The following is a 15821-nucleotide window of genomic DNA, read 5'->3' as shown; positions in this document are numbered from 1 at the left end:
GGATTTAAAATGGGCCACAGATATCCATCAAATAAAACACAGTATCCCAGATGGCTGGAATGAGTGAATGTGTCTATAATTAAAAGTCTTGAATCCAGCACAGGCCAGTGGGGCAAAGAAAATGTGACTTAATAGTAGTTATTTGAGCCATTCAAATATAATGACTAAATGTGAACAAATGGAAAGCAGTTTAGCAGGTTGCACAAAATGCTAATGAGGAATGACTTAACTGGAACAAAACTGAGTAATCAAGTTGTTCAATCTTTTTCCAAAGGTATCATTCAAGAACCAAGTAACATAAAACTGACCAGAAAGATTAATTAAAAAGCAAAAACATTTTGTTCCAATATCTTTTGCCAAATAGTTTGTTTTTGAGCTACTGACTCTGGAGGGGCAGAACTCTCTCCCCACCACCCCCCTCCCCTGGACCATGGAGATGCCCATTGACTCCAGCCAACTTCACCCTTGGGTCATTAGCACGATGCAGGTGGACTTGCCAGCCTCTGCCAGCATTTGAGTTAAACCAAGGCCGGAAACTAGGCCTGTTGCAGTGAGATAGACGGTAGCTTACAAGCTGCAACTGGATAATAACATTTAAAGAATGCATTATTGATTCTCATGGGACTTGTGCACAACCATGCATTGAAAGTGATTGCACAGGCTAGTCTGTGAAGAAACCTCTGAGGGCTACTCCACTGAATTTTCAGTGTTTTATGCCAGGGTCCATCACTCACCCATTACATCTCATGTTCAAATGCGGATAATGCCATGAAACATGTCGGAGGCCATATTTCCCTCAATTCGATCTGCTTTACATATGACTGACCACATGGGTGGTGAGGGGGCAGAATTTTTGCAGTGTGTTCAGGAGAACTTTCTCGATCAGTATGTTTCTGGCTCAATGAGGAAGGAGGCAATGCTTGTTCTGAGGAATGAGGTAGGTCAAGTGGATCAAGGGAACAGTGATCATAGTATCCTAAGGTTTAGATCAGCTATGGAAAAGGACGGGGAGAAATCTAGAGTAAAAATACTTAATTGGAGGAAGGCAAATTTCAGTGGGATGAGAACGGATCTGGCCCGGGTAAATTGGAATCAAAGATTGGCAGGGAAAACTGCAGTGGGACAATGGGCTGCCTTTAAAGAGGAAATCGTTCGGGTACATTCCCACTAGAGGGAAAGATAGGGCAACTAAAGTGAGAGCTCCCTGGATGATGAAATAGATAGACAGTAAGGTGAAACAGGTCAAGAATACATCTGATAGTCAGGTTAAAAAAAGAAAGTTCAGAGGAAAAGTGAAAAAGAAAGAGGGGCCAAGAGAGGGTATGAGAATAGAATGGCAGCTACCATAAAAGGTAATCCAAAAGTCTTCTATAGGCATATAAATAGTAAAAAGGAGAGCTACACATGGAAGCAGACGGTATGACTGAGGTACCAAATGAATACTTTGCATCTGCATTCACCAAGGAAGAAGGTGCTGCCATAGTCATCATAAAGGAGGAGGTAGAGGAGATCGTGGATGGGATAAGAATTGATAAAAACGAGGTACTAGAAAGGCTGGCTGTACTTAAAGTAGATAAGTCATCAGGTCCAGATGGGATGCATTATAGGACGCTGAGAGAAATGAAGAAAGAAATCGTGGAGGTACTGGGCATAATATTCCAATCCTCTTTGGAAACGGCGGTGATGCCAGAGAACTCGAGAATTGCAAATGTTACACCCTTGTTCAAAAAAGGTGTAAAGATAAACCCAGCAACTACAGGCCAGTCAGTTTAAGCTCAGTAGTGGAGAAGCTTTTAGAAACAATAATCAGGGACAAAATTAAGTCACTTGGACAATTGTGGATTAATTAAGGAAAGCCAGCACGGATTTGTTAAAGGCAGATTGTGTTTAACCAACTTGATTGAGATTTTTGATGAGGTAACAAAAGATTGATGGGAGCAATGAGATTGACGTGATATACATGGATTTCCCAAAGGAGTTCGACAAAGTGCCATATGATGGGCTTGCCGGCAAAATTGAAACCCATGGAATAAATGGGACAATGGCAGCATGGATACGAAATTGGCCAAGTGACAGGAACAGAGAGTAGTGGTGAACGGTTGTTTTTCAGACTGGAGGAAGGTACACAGTGGTGTTCCCCAGGGGTCAGTTCTAGGACCACTGCTTTTCTTGATTATATATTAATGACTTGGATGTGGGTGTACAAGGCACAATTTCAAAATTTGCAGATGACATAAAACTTTGAAGTATAGTGAATAGTGAGGAGGATCATAATAGACGTTAAGAAGACAGACACATGGCAGATAAAATTTAAGGCAGAGAAGTGTGAAGTGATACATTTTGGTAAAAAGAATGAGGAGAGGAAGTATAAACTAAAGGGTACAATCCTAAAGGGAGTGCATGAACAGAGAGACGGTCGCAGGGCAGGTTGAGAAAGCAGTTTTAAAAAAAGCTTAGGGGATCCTGGGCTTCATGAATAGAGGTATAGAGTGCCAGAGCGTTGAAATTTTGATGAACCTGTATAAAACACTGGTTTGGCCTCAACTGGAGTATTGTGTCCAATTCTGGACACCATACTTTTAGGAAGGATGTGAAGGCCTTACGAGAGGGTGCAGAAAAGATTTGCGAGAATGATTCCAGGGATGAGGCACTTCAGTTCAAGGATAGACTGGAGGAACTGGCATTGTCCTCATAGCAGAGAAGGTTCAGAGGAGATTTGATGGTGTTCAAAATCATGGGTCCAGACAGAGTAGGTAGAGAGAAACTGTTCCCATTGTCATTAGGGTTGAGAACCAGAGGACACAGATTCAAGGTGATTGTCAAAAGAAATACTTTTTACACAGTGAGTGGTTAGGATTTGGAATGCACTGCCTGAAAGGGTGGTGGAGGCAGATTCAATTGCCACGTTCCAAAGGGAGTTGGATAAGTACCTGAAAGAAGACAAATTGCAAGGCTACGGGGAAAGGGCAGGGGAGTGGGACTAGCTGAAGGGCTCTTGCTGAAGGGCTCTTGCAGAGAGCCGGCATAGGCTCGACGGGCTGAATGGCCACGTTCTGTGCTGTAATCTGTATGGTTTCTATGAATAAAGTTGAGAGATTGTGCAGCCCAACTTTTCCTTCTGAAATCTTTGCTGCCAACAGAAATGTCGTTGGGCATCAAGCAATGTTTAGTCCACCAACGTACACTCAAAACTGGAGCCTAGTTATAATAAATACAAATAGCATATAGCAACAATACTAATACAGACATAACTGTATCCCAGGGCCCGGCCCCTTACCCCTCAATTCCAGTCCGAGGCTTGAGAATATTGCTGCCTCACCTAACCCAGGCTCTGATTTGCTTTCCCTTGTATGAATGTGATCAGGTGACACATACCCTAGCCCTCCACAGCCAGACAGAGGCAAAATCATTTCAGTGGTTATCAGATGTTGGAGTTCTGTTTGGTATAGAGAGGAAAGAGAATTTAAAAAGTTGTGCTCCAGAACTAGCCACACCTCCAGCCAAACATTTTCAGTACAACTGCAGCACTCGTATGTATGTATCTATCTAACAAAGTGGTAAATTGCCCAGGTATGTCCTGTCCACAAAAAGCAGGAAAATTCAATCCGGCCAATTGCAGTCCCATCTGTTTACTCTCAATCATCAGAAAAATGATGGAAGGAGTCGTTGACACTGCTGCTCTCAAGCAGCACTTACTCACCAATAACCTGCTCACTGATGCCCAGTTTGGGTTCTGCCAGGACCACTCTGCTCCAGACCTCATTACAGCCTTAGTTCAAACATTGACAAAAGAGCTGAATTCCAGAGGTGAGTTGAGAATGACTGCCCTTGACATAAAGGCAGCATTTGATAATGTGGCATCAAGGAGGCCTCGTAAAACTGAAATTAATGGGAATTGGGGTAAACTCTCCACTGGCTGGAGTCATACCTAGCACAAAGGCAGATGATTGTGATGGTTGGAGGTCAATCATCACAGCCCCAGGTATTGCTGCAGGGCAGTGTCCTCGGCCCAACCATCTTTAGCTGCTTCATCAATGACCTTCCCTCCATCATAGGATCAAAAGTGGGGATATTCACTGATAATTGTAGTGTTCAGTTCAATTCACAACTGCTCAGATAGTGAAGCAGTCTGTGCCTGCATGAAGCAAGACCTGGACAATTTAAACTTGGGCTAATAAGTGGCAAGTTACATTCGTGTCTCACACGTGCCAGGCAAAGATCATCTCCAACAGGTGAAGACAGCCACCACAGAACAAGTCTAACCACCGGCTCATAACGTTCAATGGCATTACCATCATAAATTCTCCCACTATCAACATCCTGGGGGTCACCATTGACCAGAAACTTAACGAGACCAGCCACATAAATACTGTAGCTACAAGGGCAGGTCAGAGGTTGGGTATTCTGCAGTGAGTGTCTTACCTCCTGACTCCCGAAAGTCTTTCCACCATCTACAAGGCACAAGTTGGGAGTTGAATGGAATATTCTCCACTCCTGGATAAGTGCAACTACAACAACACTCAAGAAGCTCGACACCATCAAAGACAAAACACCCCGCTTGATTGGCACCCAAGCCACCACCTTCAACATTCACTCCCTCCACCACCGGTGTACCGTGGCTGCAATGTGTACCATCTACAAGATGCACTGCAGCAACTTGCCAAGACTTCTTCAGCAGTACCTGCCATACTTGCAACCTCTACTACCGAGAAGAACAAGGGCAGCAGGCGCAAGGGAACGCCATCACCTCCAAGTTCCCCTCCAAAGACTCTCACCATCCTGACTTGGTAATGTATCATTGTTCCTTCATTGTTGTTGGTTAAAATCCTGGAACTCCCACCCTAACTGCAATATGGAAGTATCTTCTTCACGTGGATTGCAGCAGTTCAAAAAGGTGGCTCACCACCACCTTATCGAGGGCAATTAGGGATGGGCAATAAATGCTGGCCTTGGCAGCGACGCCCACATATCCATCAACACTTTTTTTTAAGCTGGTGCCGGGGAACACCACCACCTCCAAGTTCCCCTCCAAGTCACACACCATCCTGACTTTTTTGTTGTATTTATTCATGGGTTGTGGCCATCACTGGCAAGGCCAGCATTTTTTCCAATTAGTAATTGCCCTTGAGAAGGTGGTGGTGGTGAGCTGCCATCTTGAGCCGCTGCCGTCTGTGATGTGCTGTTGGGAAGGGAATTCCATGATTTTGACCCAGTGGTGATGAAGGAATAGCGATATATTTTCAAGCCAGGATGGTGTGTGACTTGTAGGGGAACTTGCAGTGGTTCCTGCTGCCCTTGTCCCCCTAGGTGGTAGAGATTGTGGGAATGGAATACTCCCCACTGATGCTGCCGAAGGAGCCTTGGCAAGTTGCTGCAGTGCATCTTGCAGATGGTACATACTGCAGCCACAGTAAGTCGGTGATGGAGTGAGTGAATGTTTAAGGAGCTGGATGGGGTGCCAATCAATGGGGCTGCTTTGTCCTGGATGGTGTTGAACTTCTTGTGTTGCTGGAGCTGCACTCATCTCGGCAAGTGGAGAGTATTTCATCACACTCCTGACTTGTGCCTTTGTAGATGGTGGAAAGGCTTTGGAAATATATCTCCGTTTCTTCATCGTCGCTGGGTCAAATCCTGGATCTCCCTCCCTAACAGCACTGTGGGAGTACCTTCACCACACGGAGTGTGGCTGCTCACCATCACCTTCTCATTAAAGATGGGCAATAAATGCTGGCCTCGCCAGCGACGCCCACATCCCGTAAATGAATTTAAAAAAAATACATACCCAAACCAAAGTCCCATTTTTACTCCAATTAAAAAGCCACAGTAAGCAAATGTGCTTTTAAACTCAATTTAAAAAAAAAAATAACACATTAATTTTAACATGATTTTGTCAACAGGATTTGCAATTAATTTTATTTTGTGTTTTTTTGTAACATTACACATTCTCAGATTTGTAGTGCTATTACATTTGCGCGAAGAGTTGGATAAATTTGCAAGGCCCTAATGAGGCTGAGATGCGTCTAAGGGAGTATTGGAAGGACCAAGTACTGTCTTACTGTGAGCTTCGTCTGTCTGATACTGGGTTGCTGTCAGCATGATTGAGATAGTCAGTTGAGGAATACGATTTTTTTTTGTGTACAAGACGTAGAGCGGGTGAGACATTCAATACAACAAACTCATTCCACGGAGCCACTTTGTGACCAGAAATTGCAACTACAGCATGATGGATGACTTGGCAAAATTAAATCCAAATATCGATTCAGGAATTTACAATGTATAATTCCCTGTACCTTCTGCAGAGGTAGTCCAATAGCTGTCTGATCCCCACACGTAAGAGTTACAGGTCCAGGTTTAGTTTTATCCGTGGCGTTAGAAAAGTGTTGGATCTTTTATTATTTATACCTGGGAAGGAGTGGCAGATAATTGTGCTGTTTCCAAAAAAAAAATAGTGTAGGTTGCTGCATTGGATCTTGTTGTTGCTTATCTGTACTTTTTAATAAACTGGCTCTGTAGCTTATGTGGCTTGTTCTTCCGTTATCCAAAATCTGGGAGGTAACGAGAGGACTTGTTAGATCCAGTAATGCCAAGTACAGTAATGAGGGTTTCTATTTGACCCACCCCGGGCAGTGCTCGAGTACGGGAAAGTGTGTGTACAGTCATACTTTCCGCTCGTGGAGAAGTGGGAGTGCACCTACAGGAATGGTCCTTGACGCTGAGCACAAGGCAAGTATCGGAGTAAAGCCTAAAAACACCACACTGAAATCCCGCTGCATCATGTGCATTGGAAATGTCTCTGCTAAATGGCTTGCTTACCTGAAAGCTCAGGGAATAGGAACAACAGCTCAGACATCCGTAAGAGTACCCATGTAGCGCCTCTGTAGCTTTTTGGACTGTGGTGCAATTCAGTAGAATAGATTTTCATGTTAAGATCACAAGGATTACTTTTCTTTGCCTGTATGAAACAGCCCTTTCTTCCAGTGTGCTAATTCCGAATGCAATTTATAAGCTAACTAAATTAAACATTCTCTGAATTCCATTAAAACCGATGTTAAAAAAAAAGGAAATGCCCGAAAGGAACTATCGATGCACTTTGCAAATTGGTCCAGATTATGGATCTTTAAGTTGTTGAGTGGATTGATATGTAGTTTGTGTGGTACCTGAATGATTGTGTGGTGCTCTCTACATTTACATTAAGTGTGAAGTCATTGGCTGAGAGATTGCTACTATTCTTCCCATGTCCACTATATCCCTTCCAGAAACAAACGAGCCCAAGTGATGTGTCTCCATTGTAACAGTTCAACCAATTTTAGGAACTATATCTGCTTTTCCCGGCATAACAGTCACATTTGTTTCCAGCTTTAATACATAATGTGAAAAATTAAAACGGTAAATGTCACTCCATCAAATTGGCCTCAAACGAGCCCCCAGTTTTGCATTGTTCTTCTGTCTCTGTTCCAGTGCTGTGTTTCGGCTGCACACTCAACCTATCCATTCCTTGTTTTTGCAAGTCAATTGTCAGTCAGCAATTCTACATTCACCCTCAATGATGGAGCAGTTACTGAAATAATTATAATCTGCTGTGAATATTTGCCAAAAACTGACAGGTTAAATAGTGCTTTAGAAAATATTATGAGGTATCTCAATTTAAAAAATACATACATATATTTTAATTTCTGAATGTTTCTGATGTGAAGTGAGTAGTACAATTTTCATAGTTGTATAGCAGTGATTAGTGAATTTTTATCCTTTTTATTTGTAGCCAGAAACTACTGGATCGCTTTCAAACTTGAAGGATTTGTGGCTGGATGGGAACCAACTGGTGGAACTGCCTGCGGTAAGCTTTTTCTGCAGTAGTTGTCTCCCCCCTCCCCTTCCCTCCCCCCTCCCCCCTCCCCCCCACCAAAAAAAAAACATCCATGCCTTAATGGTACTTTTCTATTGGAATTGTCCTGTTCTTTGTCTCTTGATTTTTCAGGTACTCTGTCTTTGCTGTGGTTCAGCTAATTACAAGTTCAATCTTGGCCCTTGCCCTTCTAAGTGCTGTTTGTACAGGTCTTTGATTTATTGCCCATCTGTATTTCCATTTGAGCATGCTTCGGCTGGAAAAGCTGGCACATTTATATTTATGTTTTGCCATAAAACTGAGATAGCTACTTTATATATTCCACATTTTGGAAAGCTTGCTGTTTGAATTATGGAGATTTATTTAAAAGGTTCATCATATTTCAGTTTTACTGTGATCAACTTTATCACATCAATATTACCTCCTCATTCTTACATTGGTGATTCTGTGCTATCTTTTAGATAGGAGGAGATGCGAGTACTGCTGAGAGCCTCTCCATGGCTGCCTCAGTCAAAAATAGGCATGCTTTTCAAGGTTAGAGGGGACAATTGTTTTCCTCTCCCAAGGTATAATGCTCTGTTTTCATGGAGTCCGCTATTCATTGCCTTCACAAGTATCAAATGTATCTAGCTGTTGGAGTACATTTATTTGTTTCTAGCTCTTAACGGTTTTCAAACCTCTCTCTCTGGGTAACACTCGCCCAAGGAAACCTCTGTCCTAATTTCTGAAAGTACCACTACCCAATGGAAAACAGAGCTTGTATTTAGACAAATACATTTTTCTTGGTATACGGCAATGTACTAGTCAATAAATACAGTATAATACAGAAATCTGTCGGCCTTTGGCGATCCTTTCACAGGTGGAAAGGTTGGCATGGAAGTGGGGAGAGGGATTTGCTTTTCCATGGAAGGGGGTGTTTGTTGAAACGGGGAGGAGAGACATTGTTTGTATTGGTGGGGAGGGGGATTTTCAAAACAAAAGTCATGCTGACTGTGATGGGGGAGTTGGTTCTAAAGTGAAACGGTGGCTGATTGAAGGAGGGGGTTCTGGACACCAGTCCTGTTGGGTGGCAGGGGGAGGAAGTACAGCAGCTTTCTAAGTAGGTGGGTGGAGTACTAATTAGAAATGCTGCTCATTTGACAGGCTTGGGTGAACACTATAGTATAAGGTATGCCGAGATGCCCCAGTGTAATTGCAGGGGTGCGAAGAAGCAGGCTGGGTCATGGGCAGCTGTATCTACGTAAGTCATCGGGAGGGGTTCAGATGGAATGAAAAGTGCCGGGTTTTACGGTATGCTGCCATCAAAGAAGGCAGAGGCAAGTATCGCCATGTCCCAGAGAGGAGTCTGGAGAGGTGAGCGAACTGAGGCCTGCGAAACATCAGAAGTTAGCAAGATAGATTTTACGCTTTATTGAAATATTTTGTGTTCCAAAGTTAGCTATTGGGCGCTGTCTGGAATGGGTAAGCAGCCGACAGTCTGAGAAGAGACACCGCCATAAGGACCAATAGCTGGAGAGCCCAAATAACACTTCAGTGAAAGTGATTTTTAAGTCAAACAGGAGTAAGAAAAATATGAACATTGTTGCATTTCAAAAAGATCATAGTGAAAAATAAATAAAAGATTGATGTGCTGTTTGATACTTAACTTATGGAAGTTGTGCTGAAAAATCAAGCTGGCACAGAGTGTTGAGAAAGCTGCTAGTCAACGTGTGTGAGAAGTTCCATAGCCAGGTTCAATATTAAATGTGGATGGAAAAAAAATGTTGAAAGCTTTTTGAAAATTGTGGGAATCCAATAGCACAACCTGGAGGTTATATTGCACATTGAGTGACAATATAATGTAGGCATTTTCCATTCTCAATGTGACGTAGAAATTTGTTGTTTAAAAATAGTTGGCACAAAAAGTGTGATAAACATAACAGGAAGTCAATTGGCACAGATGGGAAGTGAGTGCAGACAATATTTTTAATTTTGTATATTATTTCCTCTGGCCAGTGGGTCAATAACCAGAGGTCTTAGATTCAAAATCATTGGAAAACGATGTAGAGGGGAGAGGAGGAGATTTTTTTTCACTGTTATCAGGATCTGGAACGCTGTACCTGAAAGGGTAGTGGAAGCTGATTCCATAAATAATTTTAAATGGGAGTTGGACAGGTACTTGAGGGTTAGGGACAAAAAGCGGTGATGTGAGTCTAAGCACGACTGCTGTTTTTTCAGAGAGTCAGCACAGGCTCAACGGACCATATGGCATCATTCTGCTGTTTGTTTCTATGATTCACAAGAACATAAGAAATAGGAGCAGGAGTAGGCCATTTAGCCCCTTGAGCCTGCTCCGCCATTCAATAAGATCTGATCTTGGTTTCAACTCCACTTCCCCGCCCGCTCCCCATAACCCTTGACTCCCCTATAATTCAAGAACCTGTGTATCTCTGCCTTTAATATATTCAATGATTCACCCCCACAGCTCCCTAGGGTAGAGAATTTCAAAGATCCATGACCTTCTGAGAGAAGAAATTCCTCCTCATCTTTGTCTTAAATGGGCAACCCCTTATTCTGAAACTATGCCCCCTAGTTCTAGATTCTCCAACAAGGGGAAATATCCGCTCTGCACCTACCCATTCAGATGTTAGATGGCCGATCATCGATGAGTCCTACTCTAATAGCTAAAGAAGCTTAGAAGGAAATTGTGCAGGTGTGTTTAACATACAAACTTAAATTTGTGTTTTCAAAAGAAATTGGGATGTGCTAATCTTTTAATATCTGGTTAGCTGAACATTCGTTTTCACTTCTCATTAGCTTAATCTTTTGGGTGCTAAGTTAGCAAAAACTTCTAATAAGTACTTGCTTACCATTTTGGAAACGGTTGACTACCAATACAAACACAGTAGCTTTTTTTTTGTGTGTTTGAAATCGGTGGTGGTGAGATTGCCCTTCTCAGCAGTGCACTTTATCACGAAACCGTTCATGTATGGACATGAGTTCCATTTTATTTTTAATTAACACAGGAAATTGGAAACCTGAAGAACTTGCTGTGTTTAGATGTGTCAGAAAATAAACTGGAGAAACTCCCGGAAGAGATTAGTGGTCTTGGGTTGCTCTCTGATCTGCTGGTTTCACAGAATCAATTGGAAGTTTTGCCAAATGGCATTGGTAAGTTCACTTTCATGAAATTAGTGCGGTATGTGTGGGAGGGCTTCAATATGCTTTGACCAAGTTTATTTCCTCGGGTTCCATTTCCTTGCTTTTTGTTATGGAGCTCTATCAGTTAGGGAAATGTGGTCTTCTGGGAGAATATCTTGATGATCGAGGGATACTTTCTGTGTATGTATAACAAAAATTTTATTTTAATTTGACAGTGCTCTCGAATTTAAATGCCAAGAATTTTTTAAATCTATCTTCTCTCTTCCCCTTCCCGCTGCTGATGATTTTATTTTTAAATCGTTTGTCCCAAGAGGTGATACTGTAGTTTTTTGCAAGATTGCTCCAGAGACAATTTGGTGAGAACACCGAAGCATAAAGCACTTGTGTGAAATGTCTGTCATCAGTAGAGCTGTGTGAGAGTCCCATTGCAGGCATGATGAGCTGAATGGCCGCTTTCTGTGCTGTAAAATTCCATGTCTGGTTTATGGTTTGGTAACACATTGAGGAAAATTACAGTTGTTTCATATTCATCAGGCTTTATAAAATTTGAAAGAAACTAGCCCCAAACTATAAGTGTGTCCCAATAAGCTTTGCCTTCAGTTTCTTTTAGCGGGTGGATCTCCAGGCTTGAGAACACTTATGGAAGTGGCCCTAGAAATAGTGGATGCATTGGTGATCATTTTCCAACAGTCTATCGACTCTGGATCAGTTCCTATGGACTGGAGGGTAGCTAATGTAACACCACTTTTTAAAAAAGGAGGGAGAGAGAAAACAGGTAATTATAGACTGGTTAGCCTAACATCAGTAGTGGGGAAAATGTTGGAATCAATTATTAAAGATGAAATAGCAGCTCATTTGGAAAGCAGTGACAGGATCGGTCCAAGTCAGCATGGATTGATGAAAAGGAAATCATGCTTGACAAATCTTGAATTTTTTGAGGATGTAACTAGTAGAGTGGACAAGGGAGAACCAGTGGATGTGGTGTATTTGGACTTTCAAAAGGCCTTTGACAAGGTCCCACATAAGAGATTGGTGTGCAAAATCAAAGCACATGGTATTGGGAGTTATGTACTAGCGTGGATAGAGAATTGGTTGGCAGACAGGAAGCAGAGAGTCGGGATAAACTGATCCTTTTCGGAATGGGAGGCAGTGACTAGTGAAGTGCCGCAGGGCTCAGTGCTGGGACCCCAGCTCTTTACAATATACATCAATGATTTGGATGAAGGAATTGAGTGTAATATCTCCAAGTTTGCAGATGACATTAAACTGAGTGGCAGTGTGAGCTGTGAGGAGGATGCTAAGAGGCTGCAGGGTGATTTGGACAGGTTAGGTGAGTGGGCAAATGCATGGCAAATGCAGTATAATGTGGATAAATGTGAGGTTATCCACTTTGGTGGCAAAAACACGAAGGCAGAATATTATCTGAATGGCGGCAGATTAGGAAAAGGGGAGGTGCAACCCAACCTGGGTGTCATGGTTCATCAGTCATTGAAAGTTGGCATGCAGGTACAGCAGGCGGTGAAGAAGGCAAATGGCATATTGGCCTTCATAGCTAGGGGATTTGAGTATAGGAGCAGGGGAGGTCTTACTGCAATTGTACAGAGCCTTGGTGAGGCCTCACCTGGAATATTGTGTTCAGTTTTGATCTCCTAATCTGAGGAAGGACATTCTTGCTATTGAGGGAGTGCAGCGAAGGTTCACCAGACTGATTCCAGGGATGGCTGGACTGACATATGAAGAGAGACTGGATCAACTGGGCCTTTATACACTGGAGTTTAGAAGGATGAGAGGGGATCTCATAGAAACGTATAAGATTCTGACGTGATGGGACAGGTTAGATGCGGGAAGAATATTCCCGATGTTGGGGAAGTCCAGAACCAGGTGACACAGTCTTAGGATAAGGGGTAGGCATTTAGGACTGAGATGAGGAGAAACATCTTCACTCAGAGTTGTTAACCTGTGGAATTCCCTGCCGCAGAGAGTTGTTGATGCCAGTTTATTGGATGTATTCAAGAGGGAGTTAGATATGGAAAAGGGATCAAGGGGTATGGAGAGAAAGTGGGAAAGGGGTACTGAGGTGAAGGATCAGCCATGATATTGAATGGTGGTGCAGGCTCGAAGGGCCGAATGGCCGACTGTTGCACCTATTTTCTATGTTCTATGTTTCTATGTTACTTGCTCGAGTGACCTGCACTTTGAGCCTCTCGGGCAGCTCTCACTATATTGAGTAATCTAATCCTGGATGTTGATTACAGCACTCCAGTGTAACTAAAGATAATTGCATCATTTATGGGGGTAAGTAATCTGCCCCTCATTTATGACTGCACTCCCCTCAGAAGTAGTCCTACCTTTTGATGTGATACCTCTATATAAAGTGGAATATAAATAAAACAACGTGCTTGTATTGGTGGATGATCATTTATATCAACTAAATGTGGATGACATATAATGTAAACCTGCTGTGAACTTGCGGTGCTTACGATCTCAATGTGTTTTAAGTATAAACTTGTTCCAGAAAGCTGCTTACCTTCAAGCTCGCCACTCATCTTTGATGTATATTGCTGACTTTTGTCTGCGGTATGTCTCCGTTTTACTTTGCTCTGATTTCCTGTTTCCTTGGTTGCTGCTCACTGAGCGACATAAATGCGGTACCATATTGAAAGCTTTTTCTCCATTGCATTGTAACAACTGGTAGGATGTCCTTTCATACTCTGGTAGCCATTTCAGAACGGGCCTGGGAGCAGTTCACTCTCCCAGTTGGGATGGTTTAGAAAGAAAATTCCAAGAGTGTGAATTTTATTCTCTGAAATAAGGAAAGTCTAGATTGGATGGACTTTGCTCCCTCCTTGTGTGCATTGTCCTTTAAGGGGATTGCTCCGACTTGAGATTTCCTTTATCCAGTTAAGCAGGCACCTCTGATTTGATAACCTCCACTAACTGGTATAAACCCAAGACAATCTTCTTGGTTCTTTAATTAATGAAGATCATGATATTATTTGTACTACAATGATTAGAACCAAATTAATGTCTCTATCGATCTGAGTCCCAAAAAATTCAGCTTAATGCTGTATCATACGGTTAGAGCTTATAAATCTTGGAGGGACTGCCATTACTGACCCTGACTCATTTAAGTATAAACCTCTTTCAGCGCCTTCCCTGAGAGATGAGATTTCAAAACTCATTCAGTTGCAAAATAACTGCTTAATAAATTACCATAAGACGTTTCCTTTCTGATTTGTTTTTTTCCCCCCTCCCCCCTTCCTGTAGGAAAACTAAAGCAGCTTTCCATTCTGAAGCTCGATCAGAATCGTTTGGTTCAGTTGACGGACGCTATTGGAGAATGTGGAAACCTAACGGAGCTTGTACTCACAGAAAATCAGCTGGTGGTCAGTATTTCCATTTCACAATTCTTGCTGAGCTTACATCAGTAGCTCAGAATAAACTATGTGTGCGTGTCTGTATCTTCTCCCCATCCTTCATCTCCCCAGTTCGGTTGAGGTAGAATGACAATGGCAATGTTGTCACTCTGACGTGTTTTTGCAGCTACGAGTGACAAAACAGACCATTCGACCCAACTGGTCTGTGCCAATGTTTAATCTCTGTATGAGCTTCATCCACCCTATTTCATCTCACCCTATCAGCATAACCTTCTATTCCTTTATCCTTCATGTGCTTATCTCGCTAACCCATAAATACATTTAAGCTATTTGCCACAATCCCCCTGCACCACACAAAGCGTGGTCAGGCTTCCTAGTCAATGCCACTGTTAACAGGCCTCATCTCTCTCCCTGTCTCCCTAGACTCTGGTTTGGATGCCGGTTCCATGTGAAGGAGACAATTCTGAACTGGGAACCTCAGTCACAGCTGATCCGTACTTGGACATCACGCACTAAAACCATGCAGTGCAGACCGACCTGAACCAAACCAAGAGATCGCAGAAAGGGCCGTGGGCTCAGTGTTCGGGGAACTTCTCACAGGGCACACTGTCCCAAACCCAGCTCAGCACCAACATTTCTAAACCATTCCCTGAGCTCGGACTGGATACAGGAGAGTTTCTATAAAATTATAGAAATTACAGCACAGGAGGAGTCCATTCGGCCCCTGGAGCTCTCGCTCTCCCCTGTAACCCCCATCCCCCAAGAGATCCTTTCATATTCCTCCTTTTCAAATATTTATCCTCTTCCCTTTTAAATTCATTTTTAATCTCTGCCTCAGTAGCCACATATGCCGAACTATCCCACGGTCTATTAGTCCTCAGTTCAAGAACCTGCCTCCTCCTTCCCTCTTGGCTCTTCCAGAGTGAATCCTTGGTATCCATTCCCTAGTTCCCCGATCAATCTCCAGTGGGATAATTCTTTCACTATTTGCCCACTGTAAGGTGCCCAGGTTTCTCCCCTTTACTGGCTGCTCCTCTCGCGGTGCTGCTCCTGCTCACCACAATGCTACTGCTACTCCCGTCTAAAGGAATTGCTGGTCCCCACCCCTACTCCATTCTCCTGACCCCGAGTTCCATTCTCTCCCCGTACCTTCTCCCCCATAAGTCCTCATTCCTCAGTTTCGAGCTCTCTTTTCCCCCCCCCCCCCCCCCCCCCCCACCGCCCGAGACATTATTCCCAGTTTCCATCTCCCAAGCTCCCATTCCCTGGTATCCATCTCTCACCCGAGCCCCCAGTATCCACCTCTTTCGCCCCCTGAGCCCCCATTCCCATCTCCATCTCTTCCCCACCCGAAGACCTCATTCTCCATTCCTCATCTCGAGTCTGAGCCCCCATTTCCCATCTCTCGTCCGAGTGCCAATTATCCAACCTTGGAGGAACATTCGGAGACTTCCCAAGCC

General features: G+C 43.2%; 1 protein-coding gene across 1 annotated transcript in view; it reads left to right on the top strand.

Annotated features, from left to right (window-relative positions):
- lrrc1 (leucine rich repeat containing 1) overlaps window positions 1–15821 on the top strand; it is a 390137-nt gene that overhangs the window by 38625 nt on the left and 335691 nt on the right. Inside the window, exons 5-7 of the mRNA XM_070884885.1 lie at window positions 7760–7834; window positions 10849–10993; window positions 14252–14370. Of these exons, the coding sequence (XP_070740986.1) occupies window positions 7760–7834; window positions 10849–10993; window positions 14252–14370 (339 nt within the window). The remainder of the gene's footprint in view (window positions 1–7759; window positions 7835–10848; window positions 10994–14251; window positions 14371–15821) is intronic.

Source organism: Pristiophorus japonicus, chromosome 7 (assembly GCF_044704955.1).
Source record: "Pristiophorus japonicus isolate sPriJap1 chromosome 7, sPriJap1.hap1, whole genome shotgun sequence".
NCBI classification, from domain to species: domain Eukaryota; kingdom Metazoa; phylum Chordata; class Chondrichthyes; family Pristiophoridae; genus Pristiophorus; species Pristiophorus japonicus.
Note: the sequence above shows the minus strand (reverse complement) of the source record. Positions and strands in the feature narration are given on the sequence as shown.